Source organism: Gadus macrocephalus, chromosome 21, assembly GCF_031168955.1.
Source record: "Gadus macrocephalus chromosome 21, ASM3116895v1".
NCBI lineage: Eukaryota > Metazoa > Chordata > Actinopteri > Gadiformes > Gadidae > Gadus > Gadus macrocephalus.
In genome coordinates, this window is record NC_082402.1 from 416,555 (window position 1) to 435,549 (window position 18,995).

Below are 18,995 nucleotides of genomic sequence, written 5' to 3' on the forward strand. Positions count from 1 at the left end.
ATAGTGGAACTAAACATACTTTTGTTACATGGCTAGGGACACAGCCAACGCTCGCTGGCTCGCTACTCAAGCCAGCGAGCTATGTACCTCGGATAGCTCTGTAGCATCTTTTTTGGCTAGCTCCGTACTTTGGCAAGCTACTTACCATGGCTACTTTTGTACGTCGGCTCGCCATGTGCATGGGCTAGGTTCGCTGGCTAGCTAGGTCTGTAAGCTAGCTTCGCTGGATAGCTAAGTACGGTGGCCAGCGTGCACATTGGATAATAATTCCTATAAATTAGTCACTGAATTCTTGTTTATAATAAAAAATTATAATAATTCTGCCAAACAATATAAGCTGATACACACTATTTCTCTTGAATTCTGACGCGTCCATCCCGTCATCATTATTGATATAGTAATGATGGCTGTTGGTGTCAGATTACTTTCACCGGAGCTTCTTATTACGCCGCGTTCACACTGTACAAGTCCGTCGACGGATCTCATTGATTTTCCATGGGGCGCTCTCGAAGTGCGCTGTGGGTCAATCCTTTCCGTCGGCTCCCTGGCCTGCGTCAAAAAGTTGATGCAGGCCAACTTTTCAGGCACGACGGATCCGTCGGCCAATCGAATCGTGTCCCCCCTTCTTCAGACAAGCCCTCCTTTACCCGTCGACGGACGTGTACAGTGTGAACGCACTGTGGAACACAGTGTGTTACCCTCCAGAACAGACCCTAAGCCCTCTTCATCACTCTTCATCCCCTCAGCCATCGGTTGCTCAGGGGGTTCCAGAGGGCTCTCCCTGGTGAGTCTGCAGGGGCTTCCAGTGCCTAGGTGGGCTCCAGTCCGGGTGAGACCAGGTCCAAGAGGGACCAGGTAGACCAGGTCTAAGAGAGACCAGGTGAGACCAGGTCCAGGTTAAAACAGGTAAACCAGGTCCGGGTGAGGCCAGGTCCAGATAAGACCAGGTAGACCAGGTCCAAGAGGGACCAGGTGAGACCAGATAACACATGTTCAGGTGATACCAGGTAGACCTGGACAAGGTAGACCAGGTAGACCTAGTCCAGGTACACCAGGTCCAAGTGAGACCAGGTACACCAGGTCCAAGAGAGACCAGGTGGACCGGGTCTAGGCCGGAACAGGTAGACCAGGTCTAGCTGAGCCCAGGTCCAGGTGAGCCCAGGTCCAGGTGAGCCCCGGTATACGGGCTCACAGGTTGTCCCCGGGCTGGTACTGGGGCTCGGTGGCGGTGAAGTAGTCTTCCAGGAAGGCCTGCAGGTACTCGAAGGTCGGCCGGTCCTCGGCCTCGCTCCGCCAGCAGAGGATCATCAGGTCGTACAGGGAGGGGGGGCAGTCCTGGGGGAGGGGCATCCTGTACCCCCTCTCCACCTGCTCCAACACCTCTCGGTTGTTCATCCCTACACACACACACACCCACGGTCTCTGTTATAAACCAGTCAATCAACAAACACCAGTCAAAATAAAAATGGCCTGCTCCCTTAGCAACCAGCTCTCTCCTCACCTGGTCCCTTAGCAACCAGCTCTCTCCTCACCTGGTCCCTTAGTAACAATCTCTCTCCTCACCTGGGTATGGTACCCGGCCCATAGTAACCATCTCTCTCCTCACCTGGGTATGGTACCCGGCCCTTAGTAACCATCTCTCTCCTCACCTGGGTATGGTACCCGGCCCTTGGTAACCATCTCTCTCCTCACCTGGTTATGGTACCCGGCCCTTAGTAACCATCTCTCTCCTCACCTGGGTATGGTACCCGGCCCTTAGTAACCATCTCTCTCCTCACCTGGGTATGGTACCCGGCCCTTAGTAACCATCTCTCTCCTCACCTGGGTATGGTACCCGGCCCTTAGTAACCATCTCTCTCCTCACCTGGGTATGGTACCCGGCCCTTAGTAACCATCTCTCTCCTCACCTGGGTATGGTACCCGGCCCTTAGTAACCATCTCTCTCCTCACCTGGGTATGGTACCCGGCCCTTAGTAACCATCTCTCTCCTCACCTGGGTATGGTACCCGGCCCTTAGTAACCATCTCTCTCCTCACCTGGGTATGGTACCCGGCCCTTAGTAACCATCTCTCTCCTCACCTGGGTATGGTACCCGGCCCTTAGTAACCATCTCTCTCCTCACCTGGGTATGGTACCCGGCCCTTAGTAACCATCTCTCTCCTCACCTGGGTATGGTACCCGGCCCTTGGTAACCAGCTCGGTCAGCAGGACACCAAAGGACCAGACGTCGGACTTGATGGTGAAGCGGCCGTAGAGCGCAGCCTCCGGGGCCGTCCACTTGATGGGGAACTTGGCTCCTGATCGGTTGTGAATAATGACACGATAGTTATATATTATTATAAAAAACATTATACTGTAGTCGTTATCTGTTTCTGTTGATACCTGGATCTTTATTGTAGGAATGATTATATTGGATTGGTAATGCTTGTAGATCAGGCCCTGATTGCACGAAATGTTTTCGAATTTTATTGCCGATATGCAGGTCTCTATACGCCCACAGGGGGCGCTATTATTCACGGTCAAAGCCAAACGCTATTCCCCGCAGCACTGATGTTTGAACATTTCTAAAACTTGAACATTTCTGCCTCTTTGGCCCATTTATGTCAGTCTGGATTTATTCTCTGTACAGGGTGTGTGTGCGTGCGTCTGTGTTTGTGTACCTTGGCGTGCGGTGTACTCGTTGTCCTCTATGAGTCGTGCCAGACCGAAGTCGGCGATCTTACAGCCCAGGCCCTCGCCCACCAGGATGTTGGCGGTGCGCAGGTCTCGGTGGATGTAGTTCATCCTTTCGATGTAGGCCATGCCCGCCGCCACCTAGCAACCACACTGTTACCTAGCAACCACACACTGTAGGCCATTACCGCTGCCACCTAGAAACCACACTGTTACCTAGCAACCACACTGTTACCTAGCAACCACCCACCATAGTTCATCTTCTCTATGTAGGCCATGCCTGCTGTCACCTAGCAACCACACTGTTACTTAGCAACCACCCACTGTAGTTCATCTTCTCTATGTAGGCCATGCCTGCTGTCACCTAACAACCGTACTGTTACCAGGCAACCACAGACTGTAGTTCATCTTCTCTATGTAGGCCATGCCTGCTGTCACCTAACAACCGTATTGTTACCAGGCAACCACCCACTGTAGTTCATCTTCTCTATGTAGGCCATGCCTGCTGTCACCTAACAACCGTACTGTTACCAGGCAACCACAGACTGTAGTTCATCTTCTCTATGTAGGCCATGCCTGCTGTCACCTAACAACCGTACTGTTACCAGGCAACCACAGACTGTAGTTCATCTTCTCTATGTAGGCCATGCCTGCTGTCACCTAACAACCGTACTGTTACCAGGCAACCACAGACTGTAGTTCATCTTCTCTATGTAGGCCATGCCTGCTGTCACCTAGCAACATGTTGTACCTGAGCAGCCATATCCACCAGGTTGGGAAGCTTCAGTCCTCGACCTTCTACGCCCTTCAAGAAGTCCAGCAGACTTCCTACACACACAAAAACACACACTTATTACTATACTATATTACTTATTATTGTAATTATTCTACATACAGCAATATAGTATAGTTATTATATGATATTATAGGGCTGGGCAGGTTGGAAAAAAATGAAAATATAGAGGGCTTTTGTTATTTCTTTAAGGGTTATTGTTATGGGTTTAGGCTTGTTGATATCGTTAGGGGTATGTACTTATTGTCGCTTTGGATAAAAGCGTCTGCTAAAGGTTACTGTTAGGGGTAGGGTTATTTTGAGGGGTTAAAGGTTTAGCTCAGGGTCAGGGGTCACGCTCAGGGTCAGGGGTCACGGTCAGGCTCAGGGGTCAGGGGTCATACCGTTGCCCATGTACTCGGTGACGATGTAGATGGGCTCCTCCGACACCACGGCGTACAGCTGCACCAGCTTGTCGTGACGGAGCTTCTTCATGATCTGAGCCTCCTCCAGGAAGGACTCCGGGGACATGGTGCCCGGCTTCAGGGTCTTCACCGCCACCTTGGTGGTCCCGTTCCACATGCCTGCACACAGCACAGCCTCAGACAACGCCACCCAGCCCCCGACAGCACAACAGCACGCCACGGGATGAGTGAGGGGGAGGGGTAGGGAGCTCACAGTTCTGCGTGCAGCACGTTGGCAAAGATCCACATCAGGACTCCCAGACACAGCGCAGCTCTCTGAGCCGCCTGCGCTGGTTCGTGTTGTAGAGTGGGGTACTTACATCCGACCACTGGGGGCAGTAGTGGGGTACTTACATCCGACCACTGGGGGCAGTAGTGCCATTGCTGTGTACAAGAACCTACTGGCAGCTATCCCACCAGTGAATGAGAGGTAGCATTTATACCTCCGAAGCATGTTCATTGTTACACAGTGGGGTGGTATAGCGTTCCTGACCCCTCATTAAGATGAACTAACGAGTAAATCTGTTAAAACGGTATCCTGAGACCGCTCCATTGTAAATATTTGGAAACAACAATTCATGCATGTGAAAGAGGTGGAGCCAAATCATTCAAATAAAGAGCAGTGGGTGTGTAGTCACCGTGCACACGTGCTGACAGAGAAGAGTGATTCATCCTTTATGAGGACTGGGTAGGTTTATGAGGACTAGGTTTATGAGGACTGGGTAGGGTTAGGAGTATGAGGACTGGGTAGGGTTAGGGTTAGGATAGGTTGGGGGGTTTCACACAAGAGTATACTCCCTAAGTGAGCTGGGTTGCCTGCATGCGAACAGCATGAAGGGAAAATAGAGTAGACATTTGTATCCATGTCGTTAATATAACTCTAGCATTAAATATAATAAGATCAGAGTGCAGGAGGAGAGAAGGGTGTTGGGTTTGTTCGTCTTACCAAACCAGACATCAGCGAAACAGCCCGCCCCTAGTTTGACCTCCAGCTCCAGCGAGGTCCGGCTCACCTCCCAGGCGTCATGAGTCAAACCCAGAGTGCCCGGCGTCCCAGTCACACACACACGGGTCAGAATATAACACAACCCATCTGCACTCTCTACAGGGGGGGGGCGGAGGGATGGAGGGAGGAAAGGGGGGAGGGGGGGAGAGGGAGGATGAAGTGTTACCACGGGAACATGCAGCATCAGCACCAGGGCGGCCATCACGGGCGCCACAGACAGAGGGGTCCCCACCAGGTCCTCAACCCTCCGGCCCCCCCTGACCGGGGCTTCCTAGACTAGGTGTTTGAGGGTGGAGCGGGGGCCTCTGTCTGGGGGCCCGGTGCCCCCCCGGTGCTGGGGGTGGGGGGTGGCCTACCCATCCAGACCTCCCCAAACTGCCCGTTGCCCAGGCGCCGCAGCAGCAGCAGCGAGGGCCGCGGGATCTCCCACAGGTCCCGCGTCTTCACCGACAGGTCGCTGAGCCGGGGGGTCCCTCTGTAGCTCGGGACCACCAGGCGGTAACACAGACCGGCCGCACGCTCTGGGGCCGCACACAGACAGGCAGGCAGGGAGACAGACAGGAGACAGACAGGAGACAGACAGACAGACAGACAGACAGGAGACAGACAGACAGACGAGCAAGGAGAGAGGGAGCGAGAGAGAGACAGGCAGACAGGGAGAGAGACAGACAGAAGGGTAGAGAGACAGACAGACAGGCAGGGAGAAAGAGGGAGCAAAGAGAGAGAGATACAAGCAGAGGGGGAGAGAGGGAGTAAGAGAGAGAGACAGACAGGCAGAGGGGGAGAGAGATAGACGGACAGACAGGCAGGGAGAGAGGGAGAAGGGGGAGAGAGATAGACAGAAGTAGACAGACAGGGAAACAGACATAGGGTGGAGAAGAGAGACAGACAGTGAGAAGAGAAAGAGATGATGAGCAAGGTTAGGGTTAGCAGAGAGTGGAGAGCAGGTTGTAGTCCAAGAGAAGAGTGTGAAGTCTTGCAGCAGAAGTTCAACACAACAGATGGAAACAGCAGAATATAACATCCGGAGCAGGAACCCATGTGGGTGTATCTATATCATTGATTTTATAAAAGAGATAGACAGAAAGAAAGAGAGAAAGAGAGAGAGAGAGAGAGAGAGAGAGAGAGAGAGGAAGAGAGAGAGAGAGAGAGGGGAAGAGAGAGAGAGAGAGAGAGAGAGGAAGAGAGAGAGAGAGAGAGAGAGAGAGAGAGAGAGAGAGAGAGAGAAGAGAGAGAGAGAGAGAGAGAGAGAGAGAAGAGAGAGAGAGAGAGAGAGAGAGAGAGGAAGAGAGAGAGAGAGAGAGAGAGAGAGAGAGAGAGAGAGAGAGAGAGAGAGAGAGAGAGAGAGAGAGAGAGAGAGAGAGAGAGAGAGAGAGAGAGAGAGAGAGAGAGAGAGAGTCTTTTATATGCGGATGATCCAGTCCTACTGTGCCCGACCCGTGAAGGACTCCACCAGGACCAACTCAACCTTCTAAAGGTTCTGTAGGACCTGGTCCCTTACAGTCCAACTGAAGGAGACAACATGACAACATGGTCTTCTGATTAAGGTCTGCGCTCCAAGACCACAGACATCAATTCTACTTTGAAGCGATCAATCATACATGAGACACGCTTTGAACGTAATCCTCACGAAGCCTAGCTGCTGGCTATCCATCCGGTCACGTGACCGTCTGGTGTGCTCCAGCGACGTGATTGGCCGGTACCTGAGTAGTGCAGCACCAGCTGTTGCAGCGTGTGGAACTGTGCGCGCGTGGTGATGTAGTACCCCCCGCTGTCCAGCTGGCGGATCTTATAGTGCTTCACGTGGTCGCCTTTGACGTCATCAGAGTCCCTGATGGACAGGGAGTACGTACCTGGAGGGCACAGAAAGGGTCACCAATGGGTACGCGTGCGTGTGTATGTGCGCGGGCATGCGTGTGAGTGCGTGTACGCGTGCTTGTGTGCGTTTGTGTGTGTGTGTTTTAGTGCATTTGAATGTCTGTGTGTGTGTGTGTGTGTGAGTGTGAGTGTGAGTGTGAGTGTGAGTGTGTGTGTGTGTGTGAGTGTGAGTGTGAGGGTGTGTGTGTGTGTGTGTGTGTGTGTGAGTGTGAGTGTGAGTGTGAGTGTGAGGGTGTGAGTGTGAGTGTGAGTGTGAGTGTGTGTGTGTGTGTGTGTGTGTGTGTGTGTACCCGGGCTGGTCTCACTCTCCCGGATCAGGTAGGTTCCTCGGAGGTTCCCGGTGGACAGCAGCTGCCTCTCAGCCTCCTTCCTGCTCAGCTTCCCGAAGTACCAGCTGCACACAAGACACAAAACCAGCTACACACAAGACACAAAACCAGCTACACACAAGACACAAAACCAGCTACACACACGTTATAACTGCAGCACGGGCCAGCTTTCCATCGCTCACTCAGTCGGTCCGTGCAGCTTACCGCATTACATCATCATGACATCATAGCGCACACACGCACCCACAACCACGCACACACGTGTTCACACACACACACACACACACACACGCATCCACAACCACACACACACACACACACAGTGTCTTACTCCTCTGCCTGTATGGAGTTGACGGGGGCGACGTAGTTACTGGGGATGTAGCCGCTGTTCCCGGTAGAGAGAGAGCGAGCCTCCCACCAGTCGCCCTCACTGGAGAGAGAGAGAGCAGACCAGAGGCTAGCGCACAGGCTGTCAGGCTAACATACTCATGCAGAACGTACATGATTCCTCAGGCTAACAGGCTATTAGCTAATGTACGTGGTGTTCCAAGTTAACAGCTGATGTATGTGCTACATCATGCTAACAGGCTAAGAGCTTATGTATGTGGTATTCCAAGCTAACAGCTAATGTATGTGCTACATCATGCTAAAGGCTAAGAGTTTATGTATGTGGTATTCCAAGCTAACAGCTAATGTATGTGCTACATCAGGCTAACAGGCTAGCAGCGGACGTACGTGCTGTTGGTGATCTGGAACTTCTCTCCTTTCTTGAAGCTCAGGTCGTCTTCTGTGCGGGAGCTGTAGTCGTACAACGCCACGAAGAGCGTCACTCCTGCTGAAGAACCGTTCAGTCAATACTAACAATCACACCGCTAAAGAACAGCTCAGTCACTACTAACCATCACACCACTAAAGAACAGCTCAGTCACTACTAACCATCACACCACTAAAGAACAGCTCAGTCACTACTAACCATCACACCACTAAAGAACCGTTCAGTCACTACTAACCATCACACCACTAAAGAACAGCTCAGTCACTACTAACCATCACACCACTAAAGAACAGCTCAGTCACTACTAACCATCACACCACTAAAGAACAGCTCAGTCACTACTAACCATCACACCACTAAAGAACAGCTCAGTCACTACTAACCATCACACCATTAAAGAACAGCTCAGTCACTACTAACCATCACACCACTAAAGAACAGCTCAGTCACTACTAACCATCACACCACTAAAGAACAGCTCAGTCACTACTAACCATCACACCACTAAAGAACAGCTCAGTCACTACTAACCATCACACCACTAAAGAACAGCTCAGTCACTACTAACCATCACACCACTAAAGAACAGCTCAGTCACTACTAACCATCACACCACTAAAGAACAGCTCAGTCACTACTAACCATCACACCACTAAAGAACAGCTCAGTCACTACTAACCATCACACCACTAAAGAACAGCTCAGTCACTACTAACCATCACACCACTAAAGAACAGCTCAGTCACTACTAACCATCACACCACTAAAGAACAGCTCAGTCACTACTAACCATCACACCACTAAAGAACAGCTCAGTCACTACTAACCATCACACCACTAAAGAACAGCTCAGTCACTACTAACCATCACACCACTAAAGAACAGCTCAGTCACTACTAACCATCACACCACTAAAGAACAGCTCAGTCACTACTAACCATCACACCACTAAAGAACAGCTCAGTCACTACTAACCATCACACCACTAAAGAACAGCTCAGTCACTACTAACCATCACACCACTAAAGAACAGCTCAGTCACTACTAACCATCACACCACTAAAGAACAGCTCAGTCACTACTAACCATCACACCACTAAAGAACAGCTCAGTCACTACTAACCATCACACCACTAAAGAACAGCTCAGTCACTACTAACCATCACACCACTAAAGAACAGCTCAGTCACTACTAACCATCACACCACTAAAGAACAGCTCAGTCACTACTAACCATCACACCACTAAAGAACAGCTCAGTCACTACTAACCATCACACCACTAAAGAACAGCTCAGTCACTACTAACCATCACACCACTAAAGAACAGCTCAGTCACTACTAACCATCACACCACTAAAGAACAGCTCAGTCACTACTAACCATCACACCACTAAAGAACAGCTCAGTCACTACTAACCATCACACCACTAAAGAACAGCTCAGTCACTACTAACCATCACACCACTAAAGAACAGCTCAGTCACTACTAACCATCACACCACTAAAGAACAGCTCAGTCACTACTAACCATCACACCACTAAAGATCAGCTCACTACTAGCCACAGGCAACCATCACATCACTGAGCGTAACCATGGTGACCACCTCACCTGTGTTGGGCGTAACTATGGTGACCACCTCACCTGTGTTGGGCGTAACCATGGTGACCGCCTCACCTGAGCTTCCTCTGGACAGGGTGCCTGTGTGCATGGAGGTGGTGGGCCCCCCAAAGACCTGCCCGATCGGGGGGTGGTAGTTGTAGTTGGGGATGGCTCCTCCCCTGTTGCTGGGGTAGGCGCTAGGCTCCGCCCCATAAGCAGGCTGTGCTCCATAACCGTAGGAGGCGCTCGGAGGCACGACGCTATCAGCTGGGGTCAGCTTGTCCTTATCCTTGCAGTGTACACAGCCCATTATAGTACACCTGTAGAGACACAGCTGGTTAGAGTACACCTGTAGAGACACAGCTGGTTAGAGTACACCTGTAGAGACACAGCTCGTTAGAGTACACCTGTAGAGACACAGCTCGTTAGAGAACACCTGTAGAGACACAGCCCATTATAGTACACCTGTGGAGACACAGCTGGTTATAGTACACCTGTAGAGACACAGCTCGTTAGAGTACACCTGTAGAGACACAGCTCGTTAGAGTACACCTGTAGAGACACAGCTCGTTAGAGTACACCTGTAGAGACACAGCTCGTTAGAGTACACCTGTAGAGACACAGCTCGTTAGAGTACACCTGTAGAGACACAGCTCGTTAGAGAACACCTGTAGAGACACAGCCCATTATAGTACACCTGTAGAGACACAGCTCGTTAGAGTACACCTGTAGAGACACAGCTCGTTAGAGTACACCTGTAGAGACACAGCTCGTTAGAGTACACCTGTAGAGACACAGCCCATTATAGTACACCTGTAGAGACACAGCTCGTTAGAGTACACCTGTAGAGACACAGCTCGTTAGAGAACACCTGTAGAGACACAGCTCGTTAGAGAACACCTGTAGAGACACAGCCCATTATAGTACACCTGTAGAGACACAGCTCGTTAGAGTACACCTGTAGAGACACAGCTCGTTAGAGTACACCTGTAGAGACACAGCCCATTATAGTACACCTGTAGAGACACAGCTCGTTAGAGTACACCTGTAGAGACACAGCTCGTTAGAGTACACCTGTAGAGACACAGCTCGTTATAGTACACCTGTAGAGACCCCACCCATTATAGTACACTTGAATCAGGCTATAATATCAAATTGGAAGAGATGGTGTATATACTATTATACCTGTATACAGCCCATTTTGTGTGACTGACTGACTCACTCGTTTTTTTAGAGAAGAGGTAAAAGATGGCTGGTAAGAAAGGTTCCGCAGAAGAACAAGGTGGTTGGATGTTGGAGTAGAGGGAGAAGATGCTCCACTAAAGGCTGAGATCAAGCTGTGAGTCTTAAAGGTGACATATTATACTAAGTGGGAGTATGATTAGCCGTTAAAAATCTCTGTGTCTTGTAGATCACAGGTGGGCGCGCCCACCAAGATGTATGACGGATAGATGAGCAACGGTTGCTACAGTCCACGGGGTAGGCTGGTAGACTGATCTATCCAGCGCACATTTAGGTGGACACGCCCACTTGTCATAAGGGGCAGATTTTCAAAACGGCTTGTAACGGCTAAACACACTCACACCTGGTGGCGTGTCGGGACCTTTAAGAAGGAGCGATGGCGTCCGTCTCCCCGTCTGTCTGGGGGGGTTCCAGACCGCTGAAGGACCTGAGGTCCCGAGAACCAGTCTGACCCGGGTTACGAGTGTAGGCCATGGGACGCCCTGCCCGAGACCTGGCCTCCTAGCACCCTAGCACCCTAGCACCCTAGAACCCTAGCACCCTAGCACCTCAGCCTGCAGCAGCAGGCAGCAACACCTCCAGCCGCACGCAGCAGGATGTGGCGAGCAGCCCCACGGAGACGATGCCGCGAGTCATCTCCAACCCCAGACAGAGAAAGCCCCACGCTCCGGCAGCCTCTTCATCACGTTGCTAGGTTACCACAGCCCCCCCCTTACCGCCCACTTCCTGCCAGCGAGCGGGGGGACGCCATCACGCAGAAGGGGCGGGGCTATGCTGTGTGTGTACCCAACTCAACTAACTATCTACTAAACTATCTGACTAACTTAAAGTTACCTGTCCTCCAAATGCCTCGTGGCACATAGGGGTCCAATGCAGAGGCTTAGGTCCCTGACTAACTTATACCTACAATCTAACTATCTACTAAACTAACTCTCACCGGACTAGCTTTCTACTGAGGGATCGAGGAGACGTGATGAGCTGACGTCAGGGATGGTTTTAAGATGGCGCCTGACTCACACGACGCTTTGCTGGAAACAGGAAGTCTTGTCACCACCAGATAAATACAACAAGTCCAAGTGTTATGCTTTGTTACTAATACGGTTTGGTGAGCTGCTAATAAACCTTCAGCTGTATCCCTGACCACATTCAGATTCAGACTTTATTGTCATTGTGCAAACTTGTACAACGAAATGGGGGTGGTGCTCACTAACCATAGTGCAAAATAAAGCAGAGCAAAAAGCTAAATACAAAACACAAACAACAGCAATAGGCACAATAAATATAAATATGCAGACATAAAATATAAGTGTCTTTTTCTTAAAAAAAATACGGTAGAGGATTTCACATGTCCATTGGGGGGGGGGGGGGGGGGGGTCAGGCGTTTCACATGGTGTCTTCATGTTCACAATCACACACTAAATAGAAAAGGCACAAACGCACTTCACTGAGCCGTGCTGATGAACGGATGACGACGATAGATTAATCAAATGAGGAAGACCAGAGGAAGAGATTGTGTGAGTGACAGGAAAGAGAAACAGATCGAGATATAGGCTCAGCTCAAACCCTAGCCTGAGCAAGTTCAGCCTTTTAGTTACAATTTCAGCCTTGTAGCTACAAGTTCAGCCTAATAGTTACAAGTTCAGCCTAATTCAGTGGTAAGAATAAGTTTATGCACCCATGCTAAAGTTGCCTAAAAAGAGGAATAAAAAATGAATGCCTTAATAAACAAATGAGGAGAAATCCAACCCTTTAAGCCACCAATTTTCTTTGTGAATGAATAATGTATCGTAAATAAATAAATGTTCCTCATTAAAATACAGGTGCATAAGTATTGGAACCCCTATGTTCAGAACCCCTATGTTCAGAACCCCTATGTTCAGAACCCCTATGTTCAATCCCCATAGAGGCGGGCAGATCGCTATTTTTAAAGGCCATTTATTTCATGGATCCATGATACTAACCATCCTGATAAAGTCATCGAGGCCTTTGGAATTAAAGTAGCCCCACATCGTCACACCACTCCTAGAGATTGGCAAGCATAGTGCCCTGGATCCATGAAACAAATGGCCTTCAAAAACAAAGATCGGCCCGCCTCTATGGGGATTGAACATAGGGAAAAGAGTTCAGCCTTATAGTCCCGAGTTCAGCACAGTAGCAACAATAGTTTAAACCATGTGGATGAGGAACCGTTCAGACGGCCGGGAGCTCATCGGACCAAAACACCTAACCTCAGAGTAGTGTAGTACTGTGTTGAGTAGTGTAGTACTATGTTGAGTAGTGTAGTACATGTAGTATTAGGTTAAGTACTATAGTACTACAAGACAGTACTATAGTACTGTCTTGTAGTACTATTTTAAGTACTGTAGCACTTTCATGGAGTAGTGTAGTAGTATGTTCAATTCTGTAGTACTGTCTTGTAGTACACGTATTACTGTGTTAAAGTACTGCAGTACTGTCTTGGAGTAGCGTACTATCTCAAAATACTTCAGTCCTGACTCGTAGTACAGTCTTGGAGTAAAGTAGTACAGTCAGTTTGACAGAATGCTATTCATCAGTATTTAACCACGGAGCCGGAGGAAGGCTCCTGATTGGTCTGCGAGGCTCTGTTTACGTCCTGCTCCGTGGACCCGGAGGCTCTGTCCGCGGGGTACATTCAGAGACCCCCTGATGATGCATTCAAAGTCTGTTTGCCACGCCGGAAATCCATGAACACAAGTGTGTGGATTCTTCTGCTGTAAACAAAAGCTCTGTCTCTCTGTGGCCTTCATACATATTTAATGAGCCGTCCACAGCGACGCCCTGGCCCGGAGAAAGGCCGCGCTAAAGGCCGCCTTCTGCCCAACAATGGCCGCCCTGTGCCGCCGCTGGGGAGGCGCTCAGAGACGGACCCTCGCTGCTGCAGAGGCACCAGCGCACGTCAAACAACAGCGCACGTGAGACAGCAGCGCACGTCAGCGCACGTGAGAAACCAGCGCACGTGAGACAGCCGTGCACGTCAGAGACCAGAACACGTGAGACACAACAGTGCACGTGAGAGGCTCGCTGATGCAGAGACACAAGTGCACGTCAGACACCAGTGCACGTGTTATAACAGTGCACGTATGATACCCGTGCACGTGAGATACGAGTGCACGTCAGACACCAGTTCACGTGTTATAAAAGTGCACGTATGATACCCGTGCACGTGAGATACGGGGTGCACGTCAGACAACAGTGCACGTGAGACACCAGTGCACGTGTTATAAGTTTACGTATGATGCCAGCACACATGAGACAACCGTGCACGTTAGACGACAGTGCACGTATAATACCAGTGCACGTATAATACCAGTGCACATGAGACACCTGCGTGGGTAGAGACACCAGCGCGGGTAGAGACACCAGCGCGGGTAGAGAGAGACACCAGCGCGGGTAGAGACACCAGCGTGGGTAGAGACACCAACGCGGGTAGAGACACCAGCGTGGGTAGAGACACCAGCGTGTGTAGAGACACCAGCGCGGGTAGAGACACCAGCGTGGGTAGAGACACCAGCGCGGGTAGAGACACCAGCGTGAGTAGAGACACCAGCGTGGGTAGAGACACCAGCGTGGGTAGAGACACCAGAGTGGGTAGAGACACCAGCGCGGGTAGAGACACCAGCGTGTGTAGAGACACCAGCGCGGGTAGAGACACCAGCGCGGGTAGAGACACCAGCGTGTGTAGAGACACCAGAGCGGGTAGAGACACCAGCGCGGGTAGAGACACCAGCGCGGGTAGAGACACCAGCGCGGGTAGAGACACCAGCGCGGGTAGAGACACCAGCGCGGGTAGAGACACCAGCGTGTGTAGAGACACCAGAGCGGGTAGAGACACCAGCGCGGGTAGAGACACCAGCGCGGGTAGAGACACCAGCGCGGGTAGAGACACCAGCGCGGGTAGAGACACCAGCGCGGGTAGAGACACCAGCGCGGGTAGAGACACCAGCGGGGGTAGAGACAACAGCGTGGGTAGAGACACCAGCGCGGGTAGAGACACCAGCGCGGGTAGAGACACCAGCGCGGGTAGAGACACCAGCGCGGGTAGAGACACCAGCGTGGGTAGAGACACCAGGGTAGAGACACCAGGGTAGAGACACCAGGGTAGAGACACCAGCGCGGGTAGAGACACCAGCGCGGGTAGAGACACCAGCGCGGGTAGAGACACCAGCGCGGGTAGAGACACCAGCGCGGGTAGAGACAACAGCGTGGGTAGAGACACCAGCGCGGGTAGAGACACCAGCGCGGGTAGAGACACCAGCGCGGGTAGAGACACCAGCGCGGGTAGAGACACCAGCGTGGGTAGAGACACCAGGGTAGAGACACCAGGGTAGAGACACCAGGGTAGAGACACCAGCGTGGGTAGAGACACCAGCATGGGTAGAGACACCAGCGTGGGTAGAGACACCAGCGCGGGTAGAGACACCAGGGTAGAGACACCAGCGTGGGTAGAGACACCAGCGCGGGTAGAGACACCAGCGCGGGTAGAGACACCAGCGTGGGTAGAGACACCAGCGTCACGGGTAGAGACACCAGCGTGTGTAGAGACACCAGCGCGGGTAGAGACACCAGGGTAGAGACACCAGCGTGGGTAGAGACACCAGCGCGGGTAGAGACACCAGCGCGGGTAGAGACACCAGCGCGGGTAGAGACACCAGCGCGGGTAGAGTGGTTGGGAGACGGTGCTGATGCGTGGTTGTGCAGATCATGTGACACAGGTACATGGCTTCCTGTTTCTGGTAATCTTTGACATGACTAAATTATTTCAAGAAGATGAACGTTTCAGATAACTTGCTTGTTGTTAAAAAAATATATATCAAATAAAAAGAATTATAAAAAAAAGATAATTTAACTAGTGGAGAAGATTAACCTCTTAAACAACTCTAGTTGAGAAGATGGAACTTTGAGACAACTAGACTAGTGGAGGAGTTTAAATGAGGTCAGATGAGCCTTATTGAAGCGTTCGGTGAGGAGACCTCAGGGTTAGACAAAGGGGATATCAGAGGATCTGAGAACGCAGAGAGCGTTGACCTCTGGAACAGGTACCTCACTTCCTGTTTCTGGATCACAGATGACAGCCAATAGACAGCTAATCTAGTTGTCTGAAAGGTAAATCTTTGAAACTAGTCTAGTTGTTTAAAAGGTTCATATTGAAGACAACTAGACTAGTGGAGATGATTGTCCTTTTAGAAAACCTCTAGATGACTTCCTCTGTGTTTCTGTTTGGATGAGGTCATTAAACCCTTATTAAAGTGTTCAGAGTCAGAACGTCCGGGAGGAACGTGGATCTGAGAACACAGAGAGGGTTGCACTCTGGTCAGGTGCATCCCTTCCTGTTTCTGGTAAACCTTACACAACTAGACTAGTTTAGAAGATGGACCGTTCAGACATGGACTAGTTGAGAAGATGAACCTCTTAGACCCCCAGGCTAATTTAGAAGGAAGACCTTTTAGACACCTAGTCTAGTTTAGAAGATCAACCTCTTAGTCAAACAGACTAGTTAAAAGGTTTGAACCTTTCAGAGAACTAGTCTAGTTGAGAAGATTAACCTTTTACAAAACATCTGAATGACTTACTCACGTATTTCTGTTTTAATGACTTCAGAAAGTGTTCACTGAGCGACTCAAACATCTGCCGGATCAAATACTGGATAAGAAATACGAAGGCCCTATTTATAATAATATTATAAATACAGTATACTAATATACTAGCATATCAACGAAAATAACCATGAGTATATTTACTGTACTACAATTACTGTTGTTGATACTGTTCAGAGCGTCACCTCATACGGCTACTAACACACAGATCTTATCTTCACAAAATCATTTTGGAAGGTTTAATTTTAAATAAATGAATACAAAGTGTGATGTCTCAGTGAGTAGTGGGTACGAATTGAGGAGCGCGCGCGCACACACACACACACACACACACACACACACACACACACACACACACACACACACACACACACACACACACACAGTATCATCAGTACACAATGAACACACTGAGACACACACACACACACACACACACACAGTATCATCAGTACACAATGAAAACACACACACACACACACACACACACACACACACACACACACACACACACACACACACACACACACACACACACACACACACACACACAAACAGACACACGCACACCCCCCGCCGCCCCACACATAGACACATTTTAAGGGTATTCGCGTACAGTCCGCTACACTAGCAAGTCGTCATCATTGTGTGCGTGTGGCTGCCATTGATGCTACGTCTGAATCAGAATGATATCTAACATAGAAACACATCATATGTTATAGATAAACACATAAACATGAACGTGAGAGTAGAAGCAGCGTCTTACCGCGTCTAGGATCCCGTCGCCCTGTGTCCCATCGCGACACCAGCGGAACGCTTCAGATTCTGTCGCCCGGAGACTGACAGGAGCGGCGGCCAATAGCAGGCCGCGGCTGCTCCCTGCGCCTTTCAACAAGCCACCTCCTTCATTATGATTCTCGGTCTAGATCCATATATGTATATATTTATAAACATGTATCATAGTATAGTTTCTTTAGGACAATATGTACATATCTCTCTCTCTCTCTCTCTCTCTCTCTCTCTCTCTCTCTCTCTCTCTCTCTCTCTCTCTCTCTCTCTCTCTCTCTAAATATATAGATATATAGAGATAGATAGATGATCTAGAGGCCTATCACCTATATTATCTTTAATCTGCTATAGCCATATTATCGTTTTATCCATGTATGCATGTCTTTATATCTTTATAATGTATTTTTTATATAAGTATTTATATTAGGCCTTCTATATTGACTGAATTAGGCCTAGCTATATCATTGATATAGGAATTTAGCTATATTATATAGATATGTTATATATCTATCCAACCATATTAGCTATAGTGATATCTTTATCTATAATATCCATAGAGAGATTATCTATGTATTATACATCGAAATAATATATCTATAACTATATAATCTATTGTCCTATATATCTCCATATAACCAAAATATCTACTGTCGCAATATTATATATAAATGAATATTATCGACAGTCTTACATCTCTATTGTTATCTATATACTAGTACTTTGCATAACATAAATAGTCTATACGTAGTTTATATTGAAGCGGCCAGAACACACGACCGTTTTGTATCTAATTTGATAGTTGAGCGCCATCTGGTGTCTACAAACGGAATTGGGCCTCACGATATTTTACTTTAGTAACATTTTTGTTATTTAACCAGTGTGTGTGTGTGTGTGTGTGTGTGTGTGTGTGTGTGTGTGTGTGTGTGTGTGTGTGTGTGTGTGTGTGTGTGTGTGTGTGTGTGTGTGTGTGTGTGTGTGTGTGTGTGTGTGTGTGTGTGTGTGTGTGTGTGTGTGTGTGACAGACTCATTCTGGGATGCTGTCCCTGTTGTATACGGGGAATGGGTTAACCTAGCAATTGTTAGTGCTTGGCACTTGGTTCTATGAACATTCTTGTTACTGTACAACATCGATATATTGTTGTTTCCCTTTAGTCTGACAAATGTACTTATTGTGAGTCGGGTAAAAGTGTCTGCTTAACGCCCTAAATGCAAGTAAATGCAAACACAAATGTTCCCTTTTCTTAAAATAAACAAAGAAACGAGATGAGGATAAATGTTTTATTGTACAGACTTAATAAGATAACTCCCAAGGTCACTGTGACATGGTAGGCCTTCATTGTAACATTATGTCTACATCGTTAGATGGAAGGCCTACATCGTTAGTAGTCCCACATCGTTACATGGTAGTCCTACATCACTACTTGGTAGTTCTACATCGTTAGTAGGTCTACATCGTTACATGCTAGGCCTACATCATTAGTAGGTAGGCCTTCATGTGTTTTATCGTCGTTACATTCGCTGACCTCATGACCATTCAGGGCATCATGGCCAACAATGAGACGGCCTACAGAGGTGACGGTGTACCTCAGAGACAGTAGGCCTACAGCGAGCCCCTGAGGTGATGGTGGACCAGAGACCGTAGGCCTACAGGAGCCCCCCCAGGTGATGGTGGACCAGAGACAGTAGGCCTACAGGAGCCCCCCCAGGTGATGGTGGACCAGAGACAGTAGGCCTACAGAGAGCCCCCCCCAGGTGATGGTGGACCAGAGACAGTAGGCCTACAGAGAGCCCCTGAGGTGATGGTGGACCAGAGACAGTAGGCCTACAGAGAGCCCCCGAGGTGATGGTGG

At 49.5% G+C, this 18,995-nt stretch overlaps 1 protein-coding gene across 6 annotated transcripts; it reads right to left on the reverse strand.

Annotated features, from left to right (window-relative positions):
- Positions 1–864: 864 nt before the first annotated feature.
- Positions 865–17,223, reverse strand: fynb (FYN proto-oncogene, Src family tyrosine kinase b). 6 transcript variants are annotated; one of them, XM_060042155.1, is made up of 13 exons: positions 17,123–17,200; positions 10,487–10,515; positions 9,575–9,819; positions 7,858–7,954; positions 7,454–7,552; positions 7,084–7,187; positions 6,619–6,768; positions 5,272–5,436; positions 3,850–4,029; positions 3,425–3,501; positions 2,661–2,814; positions 2,166–2,297; positions 865–1,397 (listed from the first exon to the last, which is right to left on the reverse strand). In XM_060042155.1, exons 3-13 carry the CDS (start codon positions 9,807–9,809, stop codon positions 1,189–1,191), a joined length of 1,602 nt encoding a protein of 533 aa, XP_059898138.1. In that variant the 5' UTR covers positions 9,810–9,819; positions 10,487–10,515; positions 17,123–17,200; the 3' UTR covers positions 865–1,188. The 6 variants fall into 6 exon arrangements, with proteins under 6 accessions (XP_059898138.1, XP_059898135.1, XP_059898137.1 ...); XM_060042152.1 differs by having other exon boundaries at positions 7,858–7,957; XM_060042154.1 differs by lacking the exon at positions 10,487–10,515 and adding an exon at positions 10,284–10,312 and having other exon boundaries at positions 7,858–7,957; positions 17,123–17,152.
- Between the last annotated feature and the right edge of the window lie 1,772 nt (positions 17,224–18,995).